General features: G+C 59.4%; 1 protein-coding gene across 1 annotated transcript in view; it reads left to right on the top strand.

The window, feature by feature from the left end:
• Positions 1 to 4426: 4426 nt before the first annotated feature.
• Positions 4427 to 21798, top strand: part of LOC135328623 (scavenger receptor cysteine-rich domain-containing protein SCART1-like) — a 43811-nt gene continuing 26439 nt past the window's right edge. The window contains exons 1-15 of the mRNA XM_064513504.1: positions 4427 to 4436; positions 5848 to 6156; positions 6394 to 6708; positions 7743 to 8060; positions 8143 to 8457; positions 8875 to 9189; positions 9883 to 9945; positions 10028 to 10352; positions 10717 to 10742; positions 11032 to 11169; positions 11907 to 12002; positions 12443 to 12526; positions 12908 to 13060; positions 13392 to 13569; positions 16815 to 16971. Coding sequence (XP_064369574.1) covers positions 4427 to 4436; positions 5848 to 6156; positions 6394 to 6708; positions 7743 to 8060; positions 8143 to 8457; positions 8875 to 9189; positions 9883 to 9945; positions 10028 to 10352; positions 10717 to 10742; positions 11032 to 11169; positions 11907 to 12002; positions 12443 to 12526; positions 12908 to 13060; positions 13392 to 13569; positions 16815 to 16971 — 2802 coding nt within the window. The remainder of the gene's footprint in view (positions 4437 to 5847; positions 6157 to 6393; positions 6709 to 7742; positions 8061 to 8142; positions 8458 to 8874; positions 9190 to 9882; positions 9946 to 10027; positions 10353 to 10716; positions 10743 to 11031; positions 11170 to 11906; positions 12003 to 12442; positions 12527 to 12907; positions 13061 to 13391; positions 13570 to 16814; positions 16972 to 21798) is intronic.

The raw sequence follows: 21798 nt of genomic DNA, 5'->3' as shown, positions 1-21798 counted from the left end.
TTCTCGCGGCTGGGGAACTTGCAGTGAGGTAACTTTTTTCTCAGAGGCTTCTAGGCCAGTAACAAGCCCACGGCTGTGAAGTGACTGTGAGGTCATCTCTTTCTGAGTCCCTGGTAGGCCAGCAGCAAGCGCATGGCTGGGAATCGACTTTGAGGTCACTCCTGTCCCAGCAGCATACAGGCCTGCAGCATTAGTAATCTCTGATTTCCAGGGTCTGTGTGCTGTAGAAATTACCCCTGTCCATCAGCAGGGAGCTTGTGAGCTTTTCCTGCAAGGTCTGTACTGGGTCTCTGTTCTTCATGTGTACACCTGCTTTAATATCACCTTTGGGACTGTAGCATGTGAGAGGTCACAGATTCTCTGTCCAGGTATGTTCTGATTGGAGAATGGGTGCAAAGGCTCTTGGAGGAGGCAGAGGTAATGTCACCCCCAAGGAAAGGCATGAGAAAAATGTCCACAGAGGCCTCTTTTTGGCAGGAAAATAGGCACAAGAGAGAGAAGAGATTTGGCCAGGTGAAGCCCCTTGGGACCGCTTCATCTGCTTCCTTGAGGTGGGAACTGAACGTGAGCAGGGCTGAAAATGGATGTTCCAAGAAAGTCCATTTTTAAAGCCTTTAGGGGATTAAAAGCAGCTTCCAGGGATGGAGAGTTGGCCTTGCTGTGTTTTTGGGCTTTTGGGGTGCTCTGCCTGCTGCCATGTCTAGTTGTGGCCCCTCTGTGTCCCTGATGCACCATGCTGAGGCAGCAGTGACCTCAGAATCAAGATCCAAGCCATGTGCCTGCTCCTGGCCTATGAGGTACTCAGGCAGCAGTGACCTCACAATCAACACACAAGCCAAGTGCCTGCTGCTAGCCTATCAGGGGCTCTGGGAGAAGTGACCTCAGAATCAAAATCAAGCCCTGCGTCTGCTGCTGGCCTGTGAGGTGTTCAGGGAGCAGTGACCTGGCAGTCGGCATTCAAGCCGTGTGCCTGCTGCTGGCCTATCAGTTACTCCAGCAGGAATGACCCCAAAAGCACGTGTCCCACCCATGTGCCTGTTGGGGACCAAAACAGGATGGCACTGTGTAAGACAGCAGAGAATCTCTAAGACAGAAAGTGATGATGTGGTAACTATGATCTGTGGCCAGAATGTGTGCACGTGAGTTGCCAGTGATCATGATGTGACTTCCTCCCTGTGTACCAGCAGTCACGGTGTGCCTTCCTGCCTATGTGTCAGCAGCTACGGTGGGCCTGTCCTGCTGGCCTGCCTGCCTGCCAGGGATCAGGAGATGTCTTCCTACCTATCACAAGATGCCACAATGCTTAGGAGATACTTGGAGGAGTGGCTGGGCTTGATTGCTATATAACCAGCCATTGTGTTTTCAATAAAGGATCTTTGCACTACCCTACCTCAGGTCCATGTCGTCATATGCCACGTGTGCCTACTGTTGACCTCTCAGGCACTTAGGCATCAGTCATCTCACAGTCAGTATCCAAGCCCTGTGCCTGCTGGGAAGGGAAGGGAAGGTAAATAAGTTAAATGCAAAGTGCTCCTGAGAGGATAAGGACAACATCCCAGGAAGGGCAACATAATAGAGTATTGTGAAAAAAGAGAGCCACAATAATATTTGAAGAGCCTAATACAATGCTCAAGCATTTCTCAATAGAAAACCACTGAGTAAGTAGAAAAGTAAAATACATAACCATATGTGAAAGTCTAATGGCATTGAAATGTATGAAAGTGTGCAATAGCAGCATGGTGGGATGCTGTGAGATGCCGTATCGCTTGTGTGAAACTGCAATGAAATGTGTGTGCTGTTCTGCATAAATGGTGGTGTGCGATGGACAGGAGTTACAGAGAGATGGAGAGGTGCTGGGTGCCAGTGGCCCTGGGCTGCAGTAGTGCTGTGAGCTGCGAGCACTGTGCCCCTGCAGCACAGGAGACATCCGTCCCCCTGCTCAGCCCTGAGCATGGGGGCTGGGGAGTGTTTTGGTCACCTGCAGAGAAAAATCCCCCTCTAGGACCTGTGCCCAGCACCTGTGTCTGCAAAGGCAGCAGGAGCAGCCCCTGCGGCCCCATCCCTGGGAGCAGGTTTGGGGCTGGAGCAGGCACAGTGGCTACGTGCAGTGACACTGCTTGGGGAACCAGGCCCAGAGAGAAACCACCGTCTTCCTGGCTCGGGCGCTGCTGCAGGGAGAGCGCGGCGCAGGCTGCCGAGGTCACGTGGGCTGTGGTTTGTGCACCTGCAGGCGAGGCTTTGATCTCCCGCTCAGCCCCGGCGAGGGAATAACGGGCTCTTGGTGAACACCGGGGGGGGGGGTGGGGGGCTCTGAGTGCCTGGGCTGCCCTGTCTGCTGTCAGAGCAGTGACATGCCCCAGCTCCCTGCTCCTGACCAAGGCACCCACTGCGGGGCGGGCCGGGAAGGGACTGACAAGCCCGCGCTCATGGGATGTGGCTCTGGCCATGGCAAAGAGGGCTTTCACCGCTGCTGCTCCCGGCACAGCAGGGCTGTAGCGGGGTCAGGGGCTGTTTCTGTTTCCTTCCCCTCCTGACACAGCCCGTCCCGGGGCAATCCCAGCTCCACGGTTCCCATGGTGTGGGGACAGCTGGACACTCACACCTTGGGCACGTGGGCAAACACAGCGCACGAGATGCCCAAAGCTCCGGGTCTGCACAGTGGGATATGAGGGGCGACAGACCCATTTTCCCCCCATGGTCTGCCCTGTCCCACTGGGATGGGCCCCGTGACGATGCCCCAGAGCAGCGACCGTGACATCCGCAGTGGAGCCGTGCCTCATATATGGTCATGAACGGTGCTGGAGAAGTTCATTGGAGGGCTGGGCTGTGTCAGACGGGAGATGACGCCTGATAATGTCTAAAAAGGTGCCTGCTGCTTCGATTGGCTCCTCCTGCAGCTGGGCCAGCACCTGCAGATATATATTAGCCTCCCATCTTTGTTGTCCTGCGCGAGTCCCCAGGAGCTGTGTCAGGGAGTGGGGTGCAGCACGGCAGTGCCGTCAGGGCAGGAGGCTGCGTATGGAGGCAGAGGGCCTCCTCGTCCCTCGGGTGCTGTGGCTGCTCCTCTGGGTGCAGCTCTGCAGGGGTAAGTGCCTGCTTCCTTGTCCCACAGCCCTGGGGCCACTGGGCACCAGCAGGGTCATGGGGATCCCTCTGGAAAAGAGGTTTCATCCCAGAAAGCAGTGAGACAAGGGTCAGAAGGTGCTCAAGTCCATCGACCCTGTGCCGCTCTGGGTGGGAGCAGGGCGTTTGTGCTTCCAGGGCTCCTGTGCTTATGGCAGTCAGTGCCTGGGTGTGCTTGTAGACACCTCGTCCTTGGGCACCCTTTGGGGACCCCCTGTGCCCCCAGTGCTGTGCCCCGGAGCTGGCGGTGGGTCAGCTGGTGACTGCAGAGCTCAGCAATCCCCAGGGCACAGCCAACCCCCCGGGTGCCCAGGAGGGTTTCTGTGCTGCTCGCTGCCCCGTTTCAGGGTGAGCCTGGCCCAAGCAGGGGCAGTTTGTGCCCCGCAGAGAGAAGGGCACCAGGGCATCTGCGTCCACAGCCCGGCAGAGAGGTGTCCTTCCTGGGGGCCCTGGCCAGGGGCAGGGGCTGGGCTCATCCCCACGGGCGAGGAGAGGATGTGGGTTGGGAGAGATCGTGGGGATCATCTCGGTGCGGAAAGCCCTGTGGGATGCGGGTGGGTTTGGGTGGTGCCCAGGGCAGGTGGTGGGCAGGGGGCTGGGATCCTGGGGGCGGGGGGGGGCAGCAGTGTGTGGGGAGGCCTGGGGGTTCAGGGCTGCTCGTGGGGCACCAGGCTGGGGAGGAGCGGGTGCCCTGTGCAGAGCCTGGCAGGGTGTCCGGGTGGGCATGGGCAGGGTGCAGGGTGCTGATGGGGTGCGGGGAGGTGCCGAGGGCTCTGGGGTGAGAATGGCCCAGCAGGGCCGGAGCTGGGCATCCCCCAGCGCAGCCCAGTGCAGCCTGTGGGGAGAGGAGGGACCCGGACGCTGCCCTGGGACAGTGTGGAGGGGAGAGGGCTCACACCCCGGTGCCTGGGACTCGGCCCCAGGCAGGGGACCCCGCACAGCCACAGCGCTGGGGCTCGGTGCTCCCCTAACCTGCCCCGTGTCTGTGTTTGAAGGTGCTGCGGAGGTGAGGCTGGAGGCTGGTGGCAGGCCCTGTGCTGGGAGAGTGGAGGTGAAACACCAGGACCAGTGGGGGACGGTGTGTGGCGGTGGCTGGGACATGAAAGATGCTGCTGTAGTTTGTAAGCAGCTGGACTGTGGATCTGCTCTCCAAGCCCCTCAGTATGGATATTTTGGGCCAGGATCTGGGCCGATTTGGCTGAGCTTTCTTAACTGTCAAGGCACCGAGACTGCCCTGTCTGAGTGCAGACATGATGGTTGGGGTGAAGTTTATAACTGCATTCATGCTGAGGATGCTGGAGTGATGTGTTCAGGTAAGGAGTCAGGCAGTGCCTCACCTTCGGGGTCGGGCCTGGGATCAGAGCACTAACCGGGCTGTGCCCTGAAGGAGAAATGCGTGGGTACCAGCGCAGGCCCTGACGTGGCTGCTCTCGCTGCCGAGCTGGGACTGTTGCTGCTGCTGTCCCTGGGGAAAGCCCGGGTGAGCCCATCCCTGGGTGCACAGACCCGGTGAGGGTCCTGGGGGCTCAGCCCACTCCCAGGTGGTGCCTCATGCTGGGAGATGAATCCCCCACACTGCCCCGTGGGGTCTCTTGGTCTCCATCGATCTCCTCCCATTCTGCCAGGACCTGGCTGGCAGTGCTGGGGGTTCCTGTGCCCTAGACCCCAGGGATGACTTGCTCAGCACCCCTTGGCCAGGATAGGGCATGAGATGGCCGTGGCCCCTCGGCTCATTCCCCTCAAACGCAAGTCCCTCAGCTGAGCCAAAGGGGCTTTTCAGAGGGGAGAAGAGCAGGGCCTGGGCAGAGGAGCAGGGCGGCAGGCAGCACCTCGCACCCCGTGCCCAGGGCCACCCTGCGAGGACCAGCCCCATGTGGGCTCGGGGCTTAGTGGCTGCGGGGCCACTGGCTGCTCCCTCCCGTGTCACTGCACACAGCCCAGTCCTGCGGGTCCCCGGGGCTGTCACCGCCCCGTGGGGAACACGGCCCGTCCAGGCAGCACTGTCCAGCCGCTCCTGCCGGCCCCGGCTCCCCACAGTGCCCCGTGCCACAGGGCTTTGCCAGCACTCGCTGACCCTCGTCTGTGCCTGCTTTTGCAGTGCGCGACGGTGTCAGCCCAGGCTGCACACGGGTCTCCTGCTCCTCTGCCCGGTTGCTGGCCTGCGACGTGCTGTGGCCCTGCCTGGGGACACCCCTCCCCGGGCTCACGTCGGAGGGGGGCAGCTGGCCCAGGCACCGACCCGGTTACAGCTGCACCACTTCTGTGCCTGAGACGTGTCTCCCCTCACAGACACCCCAGGACACCCCTGGGAACAGGGCACATTTTGGGCTGCTCTGAGGCAGCTCCTCAGCCTGGCCCTGAGCCCTGAGCTCTGCAGGGGCTGAGCAGGCTGCAGCAGCCGTGAGCGCCTGGGCAGCTTCTCCTGGTCCAGGTGCTGCAGTGCTGGGGCCTGCGCTGGGCAGTGCCGGGCCTCTGGGGCAGCAGCATTTCCCTGAGCAGTGCCTGTGGCTGTGGGTCCAGGACAGGCACAAGCCCCGGGGTGCTGTGTGGGTGTGAGAGGAGGTGCAGGGGGCCCTGGAGGGTTTGTCATCAAAACCCACTGACAGCTGCTGCCAGGATGTTCACAGGGCATTTTGGATGTGGCTGCCATGGAAATTGTGTGGGATGCAGGTGTGTAACTGCTGGAAGCCCCCGGGAACTCCCCATCGTTGGTGTTTTTTCCAGGATTTGTCCAGCTGGTTGGAGGAGACAGCCCCTGCTCAGGACGTGTGGAGATCAGAGATGGGGACCAGTGGAGAACAGTCTGTGACTCTCACTTTGGTCTCAAAGCTGCCGATGTTATCTGCAGGGAGCTGCAGTGTGGCACAGCCCTGTCCGTCCCCGGGGGAGCTCACTTTGGAGAGGGGGTCGGGCCCACCTGGGACGGAGAGCTGCAGTGTGTGGGGAATGAATCCCTCCTCTCCTCCTGCCCCAGGATGTCCCTCAGCAACCAGACCTGCACCCATGCGAACGATGCTGGTGTCACCTGCACACGTGAGCATTTGGGGAGGAGGTGTGAAATGCCTCCCACGAGCTGTGTGCCGTGGGGCAGGGGAGCAGGGAAGTGACCGTGCTGAGCATGGTGTGAGCACAGGAGGGCTGGAGTCATTGTCTGTAATCTTAAAATGCTGTGGAAGAAGTAGGAAGGGCTGCTATGCCTTTGGTGTCGCCTTCAACACCTGAGGGTGCAAGAGCACAAAGCCATCCTCACTTTTCCTCCTCTTTCCCCAGAGTACACAGGATTCAGGCTGGTGAATGGCAGCACGGTGTGTTCAGGGCGGGTGGAGATCCAGGTGCTGGGAACCTGGGGAAGCCTCTGTGACTCTCGCTGGGACGTCGCCGATGCCCACGTTCTCTGTCATCAACTCAACTGTGGATTTGCTGAGTCCGTTCCTGGAGGAGGGCATTTTGGGAGAGGAACGGGTCCTGTCTGGAGAGACAGCTTCCACTGCAATGGGACTGAATCCCATTTGGGACAGTGCCCTGTGACTGCCGTGGGGGCCTCCCCATGCTCACATGACAACGATGCTGGTGTTTTTTGCTCAGGTGAGTGCAGGGAAAATGCAGGATTAACTGAACTTGCCCCTTGTGTGTCACATGGCAACCCGAAGCTGGGGAACCCATGGCAATGACAAACTGAATTTCTTCCTGGAGAAACTGTGGTTCCCCATGGAGGGACTGAAAGGGCTTTGTCTGTTCAGGCAGACCTCTTTGCCTTGTGAGAAATGAGGAGTGAGCACGGAGGAGACATCTCTGCCTCCCCAGGGCAGCTGGTTCAGGCCCCAGGGGCCACCACCAGGCCTGGGCTCCTCTGCTCCCCTCCTGCAGCTCAGGCTCAGGACAGGGCTGTGGGACACAGCTCCACTCACTGCAGCTGTGAAGGACCCTCTGCTCCCTCCTGCATCACACAGCCCCATCTCAGACTGCAGAGAGCCCCGCAGACCCTGATCCCACCACCGGCAGGGGCTGCCGTGGGTTCGCCTAGCAGGAGCAATCCCTGGGGCTGAGCTGCAGAGTGGGGCTGGGATTTGCCCTTGCTTCTTGTCAGTATGAACCCAAACTCATCCTGTTTTATCAGAAAGGCCCTTGGCCGTCTGCTTCCTGCCAAGGACACCAGCTCCCAGGCCCCGATCCATAGGGATGCAGAGGGGCAGAGACGTGTGGGCTCTCCCCTGGCTGTCTCAGCAGAGGCCAGTCCCAGAGCAGGGACGGGAGCAAGGCTTGGCCTTGTCCTGTCCATCACCCAGGCCTTGCACAGGCCCCTGCTTTCTCCTGCTGGAGCTGCTCCAGATTCATCATTAAGGACATATCTGGTGTCTCTGGGATTTGCGCTGACCTCCCACACTTTCCCATCTCTGTCCCTTCCTGAGAAACAGCAACATTTGTACTCAGCAAGGTTTAGTGAGTGGAGAAAAAGAAATCCCTGGGAAAACTCCCATCCTTGAGCTCCTTACTGTGAGCTGGATACAGCTGGGTGAGCCCCAGGGTGTCCGAGGACATCAGAAATGGGAGACACACGGGAGGGTGCAGGGCTGTGCAGTGTCACAGAGGGTCCAGGGCATTTCCCTCTCTCCGCGCAGGACCCTCTGAATCCCTGCGGCTGGTGGACGGAGGGAGCCGGTGTGACGGGCGAGTGGAGATGTCCCTGCACGGGGCGTGGGGCAGAGTCCTGGATGACCAGTGGGACATGGACGATGCCAGCGTGGTGTGCCGGCAGCTCCAGTGCGGAGAGGCAGAGCGAGCCTACAACCTGCCGAAGCCCAAGCGAGGGACGGGCCCTGTGGGGCTGAGAAGGGTCCAGTGTGCAGGGGAGGAGACTCGCCTGGCCCTCTGCAACACCTCCCTGCTGGAGGCAGCGCCGGCAGGAATTGCTGAGGACGTGGGGGTGGTTTGCTCGGGTGAGTCGCTCTGACGGTCCCCGACGTGCTGTGCTCCCCAGGGCTGCGAACCTCTGACAGCCGGGGTTTCTCCTGTCTGCAGGGAGCCGGCGGGTCCGGCTGGTGAACGGGACAAGGCGCTGTGCCGGGAGAGTGGAGATCTACTACCGGGGCACCTGGGGGACCGTCTGCGATGACTCCTGGGACCTGTCTGACGCCACCGTGGTTTGCCACCAGCTGGGCTGTGGGGTGGCTGTGGAGGCGGCCGGCTCTGCTCGTTATGGGGAAGGCTCCGGGCAGATCTGGCTGGACGACGTGAACTGCTCCGGGGGTGAAGCTGCTCTCTGGGACTGCCCTGCCGGGGCCTGGGGGCAGCACAACTGCAGGCACAAAGAGGACGCAGGAGTCGTCTGCTCAGGTCTGTGCAGGGAGCGGTGGTGGGAGCCTGGTGCCCGGGGAGGTAGGGACGAGGGAAGAGCAGGGCATGGTGAGACTGTCCCTGGCTGCCCCGAGCCCCCTTCCTGCCCCCGACCTGGGGACACTCGTGCACACTCCCCATCAGACTGTTACAGGGAGAGCACAGCTGTCTCCAGGGGTTAGAGGGGAGGGCACTGCTGCATCCCAGGGACTTCTCTACTCCCTTGGTGAAACAGTGACTTGCTGGCAGTGTCCTCTTCCTGTCTGAGCCCGGGGGTGCCCAGGAGGGTCCCTGCTCCTTGGAGTAACTCTCCTCGCCCTTGGCTACTGCAGGGGGGATTGTCAGGGATGGCTGCAGTTTCTCTCTCCTCACCCCAGGACTAGCTTGATCCCCCCAACTTTGTGCCTTTCCTTCCAGAGTTTGTGGCCCTGAGGCTGGAGAACAGCGACGGCTGCTCTGGGCGCCTGCGGGTTTTCTACAACGGGACGTGGGGGAGTGTTTGCTCCAACTCGATGACTCCTGACACCGTGTCCCTGGTGTGCAAAGAGCTGGGCTGTGGAGATGGAGGGTTCATTGAAACACATCTGGTGTATGGCAAGGTATCTGGCCCCGCATGGCTGGATTATGTTCAATGTGGGAAGATGAACAGCTCCTTTTGGCAGTGCCCCTCTGCTCCCTGGGACCCGCAGTCTTGTGATGACCAACGAGAAGAGACTCACATCACCTGCAATGGTAATGCTGGAGGCACCTGAGCACAAAGGTTCACAGCAGGTCTTGCTCCCTGTTCAGCAAGGTGCAATGCAGAGAAAGAGCTTGGAGTGGCTTTTACTTTCCATTTGAGACCATTCTGCTGTCAGTGACACAAACATGCCTTCAGCGCTTGGAGGGACACGTGTCCATCAGCAGTAGCTGTTCTGAGCTCCCTGCATAGCCCAAGGAGGGGCAGAGGCACCTCTAGGCAGTGTCTCCTCCATCTCCCCTTGGACACCTCTCCGAGCTGCCTGTTGCTCTCTGTCGCCCATAGACAGGCCCAGACAACCTCCTTTTAGCTTGGGAAGTCCATGCAGAGCATCCCGCTCATGGCTGTGGTTTGCTGAGGGACTGGGAAGAGGGAGAGTGAAACCAGTCCTGGTGGCTGAGGGCTGTGCAGAAAACAGGCACTGCCCAGAGCACTTGTTGCACCAGAGTTCAGAAAAGCCTCCCCTCTGGGAACATCCTTCTGCTCCTCTGCTAACCAGGGATGCTTTGGGGGTGAGCAGCCAGGGGTAACCCTGGAGTGCGGCACTGCTGTACACTGCATTACTGGGGGCTGCAGCTGTGTGCATGACCAAGGAGGCACTGGGAGGTTCAAGCACAGGTCAGTCCTGCTCCCACCTGTGTGGCCCCCACGGAGCAGCCCCTTCACCGCAGCATTTCCTTCTGCAGGGAGACGACCAGAAACGCCCCCAGCCCCGGTGGCCGAGTGCCCCAACTCTACAAGCTGCACAGGTAGCTGCTCCTCCGTGTCCCCTTCTTGCCTGGCTGGGCTCTCCCAGCTGCCCCAGTGACAGGGGGTTTCTGCCTTTTCCAGAGACGGAGAAGATTCGTGCCGTGGGAGGAGAGGACGGGTGCTCGGGCAGAGTGGAGGTTTGGCGCCGCGGCTCCTGGGGGACGGTGTGCGACGACTCCTGGGACCTGAAGGACGCTGAGGTGGCGTGCAGGCAGCTGGGCTGCGGCCCCGCGGTGTCTGCCCTGGGGGAGGCTGCGTTTGGGGAGGGGACGGGTCCCATCTGGCTGGAGCAGGTGGCGTGCCGAGGGACGGAGCGGTCTCTCCGGGACTGCTGGGCCCAGCCCGGGGACAGCGGTGCCTGCCAGCACAAGGAAGATGCTGCCGTGAATTGCTCCGGTGAGTGGCAGTGCTTTGTCTCCTTGCTCCAGGACATGTTTCCCCAGCTGGGTCCTCACATGGCCCCAGAGCTCCTCAGAGCAGGGATGTCCCTGGGGAGGTCAGGTGTCTGGTGCCAGGTGGGGAGCAGCTGTTGTGGGGCTGGGTGTCCTCAGGCCTCTGCCTGTGGGATCCTGCAGCCCCCTGGGTGCATCCCCTGGGCTGCCTGTGCTGTCCTCCCCACGGCCCAGAGCAGAGGGCCCTGAGCCTGTCACAGGGACCCAGAGGAGGACAGTTCAGGTGGGACTTGTAGGGGACATCTGTGCGCGTGCACACACACACACACACACACACACCCCTCTCTCTCTCTCTCTCTGCTCCACAGCTGCACCCAGGACGACAACGTCACCCCCCCGAGCAGGTAACCTCCCCTCCTCCCTGGGGCTGGGTCTCCCTGGGGCCAGGCTGTGGGCTGCAGCCCCAGGGAAGGGGCTCTGTGCTGGGGTGCAGAGCCCCAGAGAGGAGGCCCTGGGGTGGGAGCGGGTGGCTTTGGGGAGGGCTGTGATTCACCCAGCAGTGTGGGAGCTGCCCCGTGACCCACCCCTGTGCCCCCATCCCTGCTGCCACATGTGGGGGTCAGGACTGGGGTGTCCCTGGGGCCCCCCTCCCCCAGGCCAGGGGCTGCCTCATCCATGTCCCTGCCCATGCAGATCCCACCCAGGGCCGTGCGAGGGACAGCGGGAGAGTCTCGGTGCCTGTCGTCATCTGCATCGTCCTGGGGGCCCTGCTCTTGCTGCTCCTGGCCCTCCTGGTGGGGCAAGTGCGAAGTACCAGGGCTCAGCGCAGAGGTGGGTCCTTCCCCATCGGTCCCAGGGTGGGCGATGCCTCTTGGCAGCCCCGCGGGTGCTGTGGGGTGTCTGTGAGGGGCGCAGATGGAGCTGGGGTGGGGGTGCTGCCTCCTGCCCTATTCACTGCCCCTTCACTGTCTGTCTGTGGGACACCAGCAACCAGGGGTGGAGAGAGTGCAGACGCAGGAGGAGGTGGTGGTGGGTGAGGAGAGAAGTGGCAGCGAGGGGCCGGGGGAGCCAGGAGCAGTGGGAGATGTCTGAGGATGCTGCTGGCCATGCTGTGGGCAGCGCTGGCGGGGATGCTGTGGGGCAGGAGTGGTGCCAGGAGGAGCACAGGGCCGGGGGTCTCTCAGTGCAGGTGTCCGGTCCCCAGGCTGCTCCCTCCGTCCATCCCTGCCCACCCGTGGCAGGGCAGGGCCGCATTACGGACCCGTCTGGCAGAGAGTGGGGAGCCCTCCGGGGAGAGGAGCCACGGGAGCTGCTCCAGGGTCAGACCAGGGACTGAGTCGGGGCCAAAAGGGACATTGAGCTGTCTCTGAAGGGACAGCGTGAGGGTAACATTGCCCCAGGCCATCTCCACAGGGACATTGCTGTCACTGGAGATGGGATAGTGGTACCTGGACAGAGCAGTGGGGCTGGGCGGTGGGGTCAGTGCTGGGCTGGCCCTGGGGAAGGGCTGGGTGACCACATCAGGCTCATTCTCCATGTCCCTGTCCCGACCCTGCCTCTGTCCCCAGGCTCCAGGAGGTCTCTGGAGCCCTTCTCTGAGGCTGTGTACCAGGAGATCGACTACAGCCTGACGTGGGAGAAGCAGGCGAGGTTTGGTCGTTCAGGTCTGTGTGGGTCCCTCCTGGGTGGGAGCACGTTTTCAGGGCCCTTTCCCCTGGCCCTGACCCAGGATGGGACCTTGGCAGCCCCTGGGCCAGTGGTCCCCACAGCACTGGGCCATGGAGTCTGTGGGGAGAGCAGCCCCGTGCTGGGCTCAGGAGAGGAGCTTCCTCCCCACCAGCTCTGCCCATCCCAGTCAGGGGCACAGCTCCTCCCTGCCTGCCCCACTGCACCCCAGGGTTGTTCCTGGGGGGTGAGGGAAGGGGCTGTCCCAGGGCAGCTCTGAAAGGCCCTTTGAGATGGGGTTTGTCCCATGGGAGCAGGACGAGCCCCGAGCCCTCTCCCCATGCAGTCCCTGCTGTGTGGGTCCCTGTCCCCAGCAGCGCTGGCCATGAGCAGGGTCAGCAGGGCTCACCCTGATAACACCCGCTGCTCCTCTCGCCAGGCTTCTCTTCAGAGGGGTCCCTGACCAAGCTGCGTCCTGACCCCAGGGACAGTGAGGAGGAGGACGGTCCTGGGTCAGCCCCAGGTAATGGAGGGGGAGGCAGAGGAAGGGTCGGTCTCTCCTCCCTATAGCTCTGTGACCGACAGCAGTGTCACTGGGTGTCACCATCGGGGTGGGGAGGAATCGCCCTGAGCAGTGACTCCAGAGCCATGCGGAGCAGGCGAGGGTCGGCCGTACCCGTCTGAGCTGGGTGCCTGTAGCCCTGTGCTCCACAGGGGACATGGTCGAGAGGGATCCCCACTGCCGCACACACGCTCCTGAGACTCTGGGGTGGGTGGGCAGGACGCCGGGTCTCCTGTGGCCCTGCCAACACCATCATCTCAGCCCCTTGTTCCTGCACGTCCTTCCTTCCTCTGCTCTGCGGGAGGGCTCTTCTCATTGCCACCAGCTCCCCTCTCCTTTCAGATGGCCTTGTCCTGCCCAGAGGTGACCCAGCAGATGGCTATGACGATGCCAGGGACGTCTCTTACCCCGGGGAGGATCTTGTTCCTGGGCAGCAAGATTGGGAAGCGCCCAGGGAAGCAGAGGAGGGAGATGGGCCCAGGGAGACACAGAGAGGTGAGGGGCAAATGCAGTGCTGCCGGCTCCTGGGGTGCTGTCCCCAGTGCTAGGAGAGTCGCTGCGTACTGACAGCCCAACTTCCTGGGATAGGGAGGGAATGTGCCCAGGAGTTTTCCTGGTGGGGAAACTAGGGTGGGAGAACGGGCTGAAGATCTCAGGACATTAAGAGGAGGGAGAGAAAGGGGATTGACAGCCCAGAAGGGGCACGCGCACAGGGAAAACTTGCACAATGCACCGGCCTTGCTGCTTCCAGGGGGGAGCCTGCACTCCTGGGGAAGCGATGGGGCCCCTGGAGCTGAGAGAGCCGCCCCATCCCTGCTCCCCGCAGACACGGGATACGATGATGCTGAAGAGGTGTCTCTGGCACATGCCCATGAGGACATCAAGGTTGTGAGACTGGACCCTGGTGCCAAAAGGTCCCTGAGCCCAGGGCCAGGAGAGACCACCCCTGCCATGTGGTTGGGTGCACCTGGGACAGAAGAGAGGTCTGAGCAGCTGGGAGAGCCGTGAGTGCCAGAGACTGGTCTCCCTTCTCCCACTGGTAGCAGAAAGAGCTGGGCATTTCCTCTATTTTCATTCCTCTACTTTTACACCATGCATTGGTATTTGTTGTTATTAAAGCCATTTGGAGGTTTGATCCAGAGCTGGTGCTTCCCTGCCCGGGTGTCAGGGTGTCTCCCTGAGGCTGATCAGGGAGGGCGAAGCACCAGGAACCAGCAGTGGGGAAGGGACAAGTCTCGGGAGCAGCGGGCTCTGAGACAGGCTGTGTGCCTGCAAGTGCCTCTGGTCCCTGCAGTGCGGGAATAGTGAGCAATCCAGCTGGAGGATATTCCTGCTGGCAGAGACATTTCCATCCTGCAAACCACACACAGAGCTTCCAGCCAAAATGGGTCTCTCTGCAGGGTCCCGTAATGCCCCTCTGGGCGGGGAGGTCCAGTCTCCTCACCCCAGGAGTGCCCCTGCTTGCTCTGTTCCTGGGGGCTCTGCCTGGGCCACCCTGGTCCCAGGCACGGAGGCCACCGCAGAGCTGCAGTGACAGGGTTAACCATGGGCGGTGGCCCCACAGCAGTGAGCCCGGAGCTGCCAGCAGGGCCCTGAACACCCCAGGCAGCCCCAGAGGGGCTCATCGCCTGGGGATCACCTCCCCACAGTGGTTGGGGGCAGCTCTGCTTCCCGCTGCCCCCGCACACGGCGCAGAGCAGCTTGATTTTCCCCTCCTCTGGCTCTGCAGGGACTCCCATTTCCAGGGGCTGCTCCTGGCTCCCGTGGCCCTCGTGGACTCCTGAGCACTCCTGGCACAGCCAGGGACTGAGGCACCAGGGCCAGGACAGCGCTGGGACCCCCCTCCTGCTCCCATCCTCCCCCACCCCTCTGCCCTGCCGCTGCTGGGCTGCGAGGGCAGAAGAAGGAGCTGCCTCGCCTGGGGCACCAGGTTGGGTCTGTGCAGGGGAACATCTGTGTGCAGGGCGCAGGGGACGGGAGCAGGCAGCCACAGGAGGGGACGTTTCCTTCAGCAGGGTGGGAGGCAGAAGAGGGAGAGGGCAGTGGACTGGAGAAGGGAGCCCCACAACACGCAGGCTCCAGCCCAAAGTCACGGTTCAGCCCCTGGCCTTGTGACAGGCCCATCCCTGAGGATGCTCACAAGGGCATATTTCCACGATAAGATTTTTTTTTCCCTGGCTTTTTTTCCTTCCTACACTGCAGTTATTTATGTTCCCTGCTTTTTCCTTTGCATTTTTTTCTTTCCTTCCTTTTCTCTTCCCCCTCACCCTACCACTTATGCATCCCTCCCTCCACTTGTTTACTGATTGCAGCCTTCCCAGCCACAGGAAAGCATGGGGCCATGCGACTGCCATCAGCTCTCCCTGCCCAGCTGCCCCAGCACAGCTCGCCTCTCCCCCCGCAACGGGCACCGTCAGGCCAGGAGACAAAATCAGACCTCTCGGGGAGGCAGAGGATAACACCCCCAGCCCCAGTGCTGCCCAGCGCTGGCTCTGCTTCGCAGGAAGGTTTCAGCTCTGGGTCCCAGGAGGGGCAGCTCTCTTCGGCCCCAATAGCCAAGCCACTGCCTGGCAGTGGGGCTGTGTGAGCCCCCTGCACCCCCCAGCTGGGGCAGGGCAAAGCCGGGCTCCCTGCTGGGAATAGCCATGGCTTAACACTGATGGTGACAGTGGTGTCACCAGCACATCCCTGAAGCAGTGGGGCAGGGCTGGGGTGACTCTGGGAGTTCTGAGGGGAGCCGGGGCTCAGGCACCACCTCCAGCCCCAGGACCTGGAGCCTCCCTGATGGCAGCCCCTGCCCAGAGACAGCCCCCTCCCTCCCAGCTCCTGGCCCATCTCTCCCTGTGGGAGAGGCAGGGCTGAAGCCTGAGCCCCAGCAGGAGCAGGGGTTTCCCGTGGGGACGGGAGTTGTGTTTGCAGCACCCATGTGCATTACCCACCTTCATGGGGTCTCACTCTGTGAATGCTTTTCTCCCACTGGCTTCCAGCAGTCGGGGTACAGAAGAGCAACGCATCTCTGCTCAGCCCCACAGCCCCTCCGCTGTGGGCTGAGCACCTTCTCAGCCAGCCCCAGGGCAGCGCCAGCCCCTGCCCTGCCCTACAGGGAGATGTGGGGCCAGGCTCAGCCCTCAACCGAAGGACACACTCTCCCTGAGGGCTGCCACGGGGACCACTATGCTCAGCTACAGAAATGTCACTACACAGACACACATAGATTTGGGCCAGAGATGGCCCAAGAGTGACAACATGATGACATGGCCCTGTTCCATCACCAGGATGATGTCCCTGGGATCCCCAGGAGATGTTTGCCAGGCTCCAGACCAGACCCACAATCAAATCTCTTGCCTTGGCTGTAGGAAACTCTACACCTGCTCTGAAGGTCCAGGTAGAGCACACAACAGGGGCACAACACAAGAGCACAGGGCCATAACAAGAAGGTGATGGATCAAAGTGATCCATGTGCTTCAGAGACGTTCATGGTCAGAGTGTTGGTCTAAAACAAAAGTCTAATTCTTTGGGATCTTTTGCTTAGGGTGATGCTCATGTGGGGAATCCAAACCTCTTGGACAGGATTGCTGGTTGCTTTCCAGATGCTGATGGTAGTCTCTATCACAGATGTCCTTGCAACAGCATCTTCAGCTGGATTGGGTGGGAATCCTTGAATGGGATTGTTTCATGGCATCCTTATAATCCAGCTGGCCCAGGGTCCTACATGACTCCTCCAAAGCATGCCTGATCCATTTCTGTTGATATAGGAGCATATCGGACAAGTCTGAACATCATTCTTGTATCACAGCTGTAACTTTACTTCCAAAGATCTTACCACAGTGCAAAAGAAGTGACATCATCATTCCAGCATTGTTCCTCTTTACCTGCCTGTCCCTCTCCCCTCCCCTGAGCTCTCCTTTGCATGGGGAACATTTTCTGACCTGCTTCATGACCTCACAGTGCCTGCCTGCCACCCGATCAGATTGCTGCAATAGAAGTGACTTCACAAGAAAAGGTCCCAGCCATGTCACCTCGGCCATCCTCAAGAGCTCTCCTCTCCCCTGGGAGGCTTTCTCATCACCTTGATGACCTCAGAGTGCCTACCTACCTGCTGCTGGCCAACCAGGCTGCAGTCACAGAGGTGACCTCACAACCACTATGCCAGCAGTGCCACAGTCACCTGCCTCTCCCTCCTTCCAGGCGGGCTTTGTCATGCCCTTGATGACCTCACATGCCTGCCCACCTGCTGCTGGCCAATCAGCTGCTGTGAAAGGAGAGACCTCACAATCAAACCCACCAATGCCACCTTCACCTCCTCCTCCCTCTCACCTCCTCCCAAGCTCTCCTTGCTGCTGGGCAGCATCTGTGATGCTGTTGATGACCTCATAATGCCAGCCTGCCCTCTTCTGGCCAATCAGGTAAGTGTAATGGAAGTGACCTCACAAACAATGCACCAGCCATTATGCTTTTGCCTGCCTCTCCCACTCCCGCTTCCACCTCCCCAGCTGCTGAATCAGCTCCCACCACTCATGGTGACCCCAGTGCCGTGATTACAGCTCGAGCTGGGTGCCTCCGAAGAGGGACCCCAAACAAAGAAATCCCTGGGCAATTATAACTTTTTCAAATTAAGTTTCCCACCCCTCACGCGCTAGTTCAGACCAATAGTAATTTTTAGGTCTGGGGTCTCCTGCTCCTTATTGATTCTCATCGTTGTTCCTAGGTAGGCTGTTTTTCTCCCTTATCTTTACTGTTGCGGTTGCACCACTGACTTTCCTGTTCACACCTCTGTGTGTATAGAGATGGGTGTTGCCAAGGAGTGTTACACTGGGAGGGAACGGGGAGGGGGATCAACAACGTTGGTATCACCACCAAGCACAAGGCACACACTTTATTATGGCTAAAATACAATAAATCAGGGTTTAGTGAATGCTGTCCATTCTGCCCTGTGTCATCCTCCAAAGAAGAGAAGAAAGGGCAACATGAACAGCCACAAATGCATCCCGAAAGCTTTCCCAAAGCATCTCATGGCCATGTCTCCACCAGCCCCCTGATGTGCTGGGAGCCTCCCTGCACCTCCTCTGCTTGCAGAGAGTGCCCTTTTCTGCTCCCAGGAACTGACCTCGAAAACCCAGAGGGAAAAGGGAAAACTCCCCTCCCCACACCAGATGGGAGTGTGCAGGGCTGTTCAATTCAGCGCTGCCTGCAAGAGCACAGGACGCATCGTTCAGACTTCTCCCTGCTGCTCAGCCCTGATGTTCAAAAACAAACCCAGAAGTACAGCAGAGCATGCTATAGCTGGATTTGTTTTATCCAAAGTTGATACAAACTGAAAACAACAGCATGGCGATGAGGTGGCCAAGAGGTTACAGCGATGCACTGCTCACCTCTTCTGCACTGTGCACATGGGCTCAAACCCCCTCCTCATCAGACGCTCCTGTTTCTGGCTCCAGACCAACCTGCAAGAAGTCTTTTGGGGCAGTGGCAGTCCTGCAGTCACTGTCCCTATGGACAAGCATTTTCAAGCTCATTCTCAAAGCTGGCAAGATAATCACCTTGCTTGGGTGGACAGACCCTTCCTCTCCTCCCTCCTCTCACTTGAGCTCAGTCCCAACAAAAGCCAAACTTCTCCGGAGGTACATCCCTGGGGAGCCAGCTCTGGGACAGCACATCTGCTGGGGGCTGCGACATGCATGTTGCTGTGGGATGTCCTTTCTGGACTATTTGGAATGGCCAGAGAAGCTGAAGAGCAGCACAGAGGGTGCACATGTGTCCTGTTGAGCCTGAGCTGAGATGTTTGTGCTGTCTCCTTGCCTGATGGGAAGGACAGAAGAGGGAACAGTGTGCGTCCGTGCTGGGTGGTCGCATCTGTATATCTCATTACTGAACGGGGAGAAGGGAGGCTGCAGTGCCATGGAGCAGTGAAAGAGGATGGCTGAGTCCCTACTCCAGTGACTGTGTAGGGACGTGGGAGCGATTCAGACATCTGCCTGATGTGCAGACAGCTCTGCCACAGACCCCTGTGGCAGGGTCAGTCCTTCATCCACCCACAACATCGGGTTAGAGGACAACTCTCTCAGTCCAGTCTGTGCTCGATCTTTGGCCTGATATGTTGGCTGGAGAGAGGCTGAGACTGCAGACAGAGCAGGATGTCCTGGGTTGCAGTCACAGCTGAGCTCCTGATGGGAGAGCAGGGTTCAGCAGCAGCAAGAGCTGGCAAGAGCTGGCAAGAGGGGCAAGAGGAGCAAAGCAGCTTGTGGGGTTGCAGGAGCAGGGCTTCTCCCTCTGAGCAGGGACTGGGGGCTGCAAGGTGCTGCAGCTGGGATGGCCATGGCAGCCTGATGGGGGAGTAGGTTTGGGTAAGGGAAGTGGGGAGAATTGAGACGTTTGTGCCGTGAGCAGGTACCGAAGGGATAGAGAACACATAAGCAAAGCCTGTGTGCAATGTACAGGAGCTGTAAAAATACATAAAAAAGAAAAAGGAAATTTGGAGAGCAAAACTGACTGCCAGTCTTTGATCTGGGGCTGTTGTGAAGTCATGGTTTTACAGTCAGGTTTCACCCTCCCTTCTAAATCCCAGGGGAGTCACTGCATTTGTGCCTTGCCTTGTGCCTTTCAGCAGGAAGGAGCTGATGCAGAGCGATGTTCATTAGAGGTCCCTCTGTGCTTCTCCTCCACATCAGATCCTGCTGTTTCCTTCCCTTTTACACCTCTGATTCCAAACACCAGCTCCAAGAAATCTCTGGGCAATTAATCATAACCAGGGATTCAGCATTTTTTAGGACGCAGCTCACGCTGAAGTCTCTGCTCCATGGGCAGCTGCTTAAACGGCCTCCTCCCTGCGACTCACGTTCAACACTTGTCCCTCTACATCTGCCAGGCCGGGACGCCAAGGACAGCCCCCACTCTGCACTCTGCTTTGGCATACAAATCCCCTCCTTTTCCACAAATCCAATCTTTCTCCCTCTCAGGTCCACTGCCCTTCGGAGGGCAAGGGCCAGGCTGCCTACTCACCCCTCTCGCTCAGTCAGACATCTCCCATAGCATCACAAATGAGGGGAAGAAATTGCCATGGGCAGAGCAGGAACTTTTAATGCAACCCTACTGTGAGCTTTGGCAGCTCAGACCAAATGATCCTAAACACCCCTGATGACCTCAGCTTTTACTTTCAGCATCAGTGTTCATGGCCTCGCTTGAGCTTCCCCAAGGCCCCACAGCCCAACTATGGGCCTTTATTAACACCGGGACTTCACTTGGACCACAGGCCCCATTCCTGATGGTTCCTTGCCATCTGTGATGCTGTTGATGACCTCATAATGCCAGCCTGCCCTCTTCTGGCCAATCAGGTAAGTGTAATGGAAGTGACCTCACAAACAATGCACCAGCCATTATGCTTTTGCCTGCCTCTCCCACTCCTGCTTCCACCTCCCCAGCTGCTGAATCAGCTCCCACCACTCATGGTGACCCCAGTGCCTGCTCCCCTGCTGCTGACTGGGGCTGCTGGGACAGGAGCGATTCACCAGCACTGTCCTAGCAGTGACCTCCCCCTGCCTCCCCTCTCTCCTCCTGCTGCGCTCTCACCTCCCATGGTCAGGGGCATCTGGTGTGCCTGATGCCCTCACAGCACCTGCCTGCCTGCCCAGGGCAGTACTGCTGCTGCAGCTAAAATAACCGAAGCCGACGCAGAGACCAGCAGCTCTGCGAGGAAGCTCGGAAAGTGCTGTCACCCCTCTCTGCCCATGGGCAGCACCAGCAGCACCTTAGCTGGCCCCATCAGGCCTGGTGTCACCTTCGGCCTGGAGCCACCACAAGCCCAACAGCCGGGATGGCGCTGAGAAATGGCACCGAGCCGCGGGGCCACCAGGAACAAGGGCGCAGGAGCCGGGGGCTCCCGCGTGGGTGGAGGCGGCCCCGGCCGTCTGGGCCTTCCCCAGCAGTTGCTCGCACCCAGCCGGGCCGTGGCGGCTCCGGCCGCCCTGCGTGCACAGCCACTCGCTCTGCCTGGCCCGTGGCTTGTGGGTGCTGGCGGCTGCTGCGCAGGGAACCGGGGCGACGCTGCGGCCCGGCGTGTGCTCATGCGCCTGGAGCCGGCGTATATATGTGTATTTTTATATGTGTATACACACACACACACACACACACACACACACACACAGTAAATTATAGTACATATGCACATAAAACTAATCAGCCCAGAAGACCAGGAGCATAATGTGTTTTCCCCATAGTCCTAAATTTGACAGAGTCACTGCCAGGGGTTGTCCTGTGCTGATTCTTTGGACTTTACATTGTGTAGTATTTGGGCTAGGCATATTCATCAGGTCACGGTTCTCTGGGCAAGAGTCTCCTAGAGAGGACATAGACTGGGACACTTTCCCCTTTGATTAGTACCAGGTGGGGATCTCCTGGCCTGTCAGCAAAGATTTCCCCTTCCAGCTGTCTGGGTTTAGTCGGATCATGCACCCACACAGCATGCCCTGTAGACCCGAAACCACCTGGCTGCTGGGTGGATGCATGATCTGAACTCTTACCTCTGCAAGGTAGTTTGAGTCAATGCCTTGATGTCCACCCCCCTGGAGAGCTAAACTATTATGGGGCTCGATGGATTCCCCTTTGAAACGAGCATATGGGGTAGAGCCATGCAGTGGTTGGGCACTGAGGCAGGCAGTTGCGTGATGAACATTTTTGCTCCAACTCGTGAGGTACCAGCAGGGGACAATTTGCACAGCTGCTCTTTGAGCAGCCGTTCATTCGCTCTATCAATCCCATCCCTCGTGGATGGTAGGGTATGTGATATGTCCAGGCTATTCCTCACTCTCCAGACCAATTTTGAATGTCATTCTCTGTAAAACGAGTACCCTGATCACTTTGGATTTCCACCAGGGAACCATATAACCCAATCAAGTCTTCTAATGCCTTAATGGTGTGAGCCTGTGTAGCTGCGGTGCAGGAGTGGATGTATAATAGACCAGAGCAGGTATCTACAGTGGTCAGAATATATCTGTGCTGCTGGCTCTCTGGTAAGCGTCCGATATAATCAGTCTGCCACACCTCCCCAGGCTTTTGTCCTCTGTGGATATAAGGCTTTTTCTTCTGCAACTGCCGTGGAGCTAAGTGGGTACAACTCAGGCAATGCTGCCTGGCCCCTGCTTGTGCCACTGGCAGCTCCCCTCTGTGCATGCTGCTGATGGGGCAGTGGGTGTCCTGGGTCCCCCCGCGCTCTCCAGGCTGCTCGCCACGCTCCCCGG

This window comes from Dromaius novaehollandiae, chromosome 5 (genome assembly GCF_036370855.1).
Source record: "Dromaius novaehollandiae isolate bDroNov1 chromosome 5, bDroNov1.hap1, whole genome shotgun sequence".
NCBI classification, from domain to species: Eukaryota; Metazoa; Chordata; class Aves; order Casuariiformes; family Dromaiidae; genus Dromaius; species Dromaius novaehollandiae.
The sequence above is the reverse complement of the archived record's forward strand: the minus strand, read 5'-3'. Positions and strand labels throughout refer to the sequence as shown.